This window comes from Solanum tuberosum, unplaced genomic scaffold, assembly GCF_000226075.1.
Source record: "Solanum tuberosum cultivar DM 1-3 516 R44 unplaced genomic scaffold, SolTub_3.0 scf01411, whole genome shotgun sequence".
NCBI lineage: Eukaryota > Viridiplantae > Streptophyta > Magnoliopsida > Solanales > Solanaceae > Solanum > Solanum tuberosum.
This window is the reverse complement of record NW_006240442.1, coordinates 4,441-6,381: the sequence shown is the minus strand read 5'-3', so window position 1 is coordinate 6,381 and position 1,941 is coordinate 4,441. Positions and strand designations below refer to the sequence as shown.

At 37.7% G+C, this 1,941-nt stretch overlaps 1 protein-coding gene across 1 annotated transcript; it reads right to left on the bottom strand.

The window, feature by feature from the left end:
* Positions 1-904: 904 nt before the first annotated feature.
* LOC107059365 (pentatricopeptide repeat-containing protein At1g50270-like) lies at positions 905-1,474 on the bottom strand. Its single transcript, XM_015305883.1, has one exon. It carries the CDS (start codon positions 1,472-1,474, stop codon positions 905-907), a length of 570 nt encoding a protein of 189 aa, XP_015161369.1.
* Between the last annotated feature and the right edge of the window lie 467 nt (positions 1,475-1,941).

The window sequence follows — 1,941 nt, the reverse complement described above, 5'->3', positions numbered from 1 at the left end:
CACGACAAGGTATAGGATGGTCCTTGGGCAACGCGAGGTAAAGCGTTGTATCATCACTAGGGCTCATAGTGGTGGTTGTCGGTTAAAGAATCTCCCACAAAACTTATATTACTTTTATATAAGTAAAGTTGAGTTTGTTATTGTTTTATCATTAACGAGCTAAGTTGTTTATACTGTTTTTACAAGCCTTATATATTACATGTGTCTTTTTGCCTTATATATTGAGTTCAGTTATTCATGAGTCATATAGAGCCAAGGTAAGTGTTCTTTTTCTACTCTTTTCAAGCTTAAGTTGTGGTTTAGCTTTTCAACTCGCATACTCGTACATTCCATGTACTGATGCCAGTTGGCCTGCATCTTATTATGATGCAGACGCAGGTACCCAGGATCAGCATCCAGTACGCCGTTGATCCAGCTGAGCACTCCAGAGTCAGTGGTGAGCCTCCTTGCATTCCGGAGGACTCAATTATTTTGTGATCTTAGTTTTGTTTTATTAGGGTGTTGCGGGGTTTGTCCCAACATCCATCTCAATATTTTAGAGGCTTCATAGACAGTTTGTCAGTTAGTTTTGAGTCTCTCATCTATGTATATATGTAAATATTCTATTTTGAGATTCGAGTTGCCTTTGTGGCCAGATTTTATAAGTTAAGTTGTTTTGTAACCTTGCATTTGCATTGAGTTATTCTGTTGGGTTAGGTTTCCGCTGACTTAAGAAAGCCAGGCCAAGGGTTCGCTTGGAGCTAGAAATGGTCTCCGGGTGCCGATCCCGTTCAGGGTGTAAGCTCGGGGCGTGACAGATTAAATCAAATAACAATTTCTAAATAAACTGAAGGAGTATTACTCTATTGCATAAAATATGTGCATGTCATTTTGTTAACTAAATCAATCCTAACTGTAGTCATTTTCAGTAAGTACTTGATTGGGGACAAGCTTTCTGGATAGCATCTCTTAAAAAATAGAGTGCTTCCCTAAATCTATTGCAGTGTATAGAGCCAACAATCATAGCAGTCCAAGAAATGAGATTCTTGTAAGGCATGTCTTCAAAAACTTTCAAGGCATTATCCCAAAATCCACATTTAGCATACATATCAACACGAACACTACCAATGTAAACATCCCTAGAAACCCCCCCTGGCTCGACATAGAAACCATGAAGATACTTCCCAAACCAAACACATCTTAACGTTCCAGCATGAGAAAGAGCTGCTACAACAACCACTTCATCTACCTTAACTTGTGCTCGTCTCATCTCCAAGAAAAGTTTCAAAGCTCTAATTGGTAGAGCGTTCCGGGCATACCCATCAATAAAAGCAGTATAAGAAAGCACATCCTTATGCGTAATATCAAACACTTGGCGTGCAAGGTGAACATACCCACTGCTAGCAAAACTAGAAACCAAAGAATTCTGCACAAATTGGTCAGAAATGTATCCAAACTTAGAATATTTGTGGGAAAATGAGATGTGGATTTTCATTGTTGGCTCTAAGAAGCAAAGGAAAAGTATGTTTATTAGGAAAAACCTCATGTTGGCGCATTTGAATGTAGAAAATATCTATCTACAGCAGCTGTAAAACTAATTGGTGCAACAGTTAAGATTTTTGTGGCCCTTTTTTGTAGGAAATTATTGTACATAATATGGTGGTAGCAGCTGCAACACTAACTACTGCAAAAGTTGAAACTTATAATGCCTCACATGGTCACTCAACTTATAAAAACTTTTATCTCAAAAAGGACATGGATCTAAAAGAGGATCAATGAATAGCAGGGTGTCAGAAACAAAATTGGGTTCAATCTAATGGTTGACTCATTGAGATTAACCAAATAGCTTAGAAAATACTCATCAAATTGATAAAGTAAAAATCGAGAGCTAAGATGGCTACAAAAAGTATTCTATTTTTCAAAGAATAATGAAACTGATGGTCCAACAGATCTTGCTGCAAC

Coding starts and splice junctions, on each gene's coding strand:
- LOC107059365 (XM_015305883.1), bottom strand. CDS start 1,474: ATGAAAATCCACATCTCATTTTCCCACAAATATTCTAAGTTTGGATAC.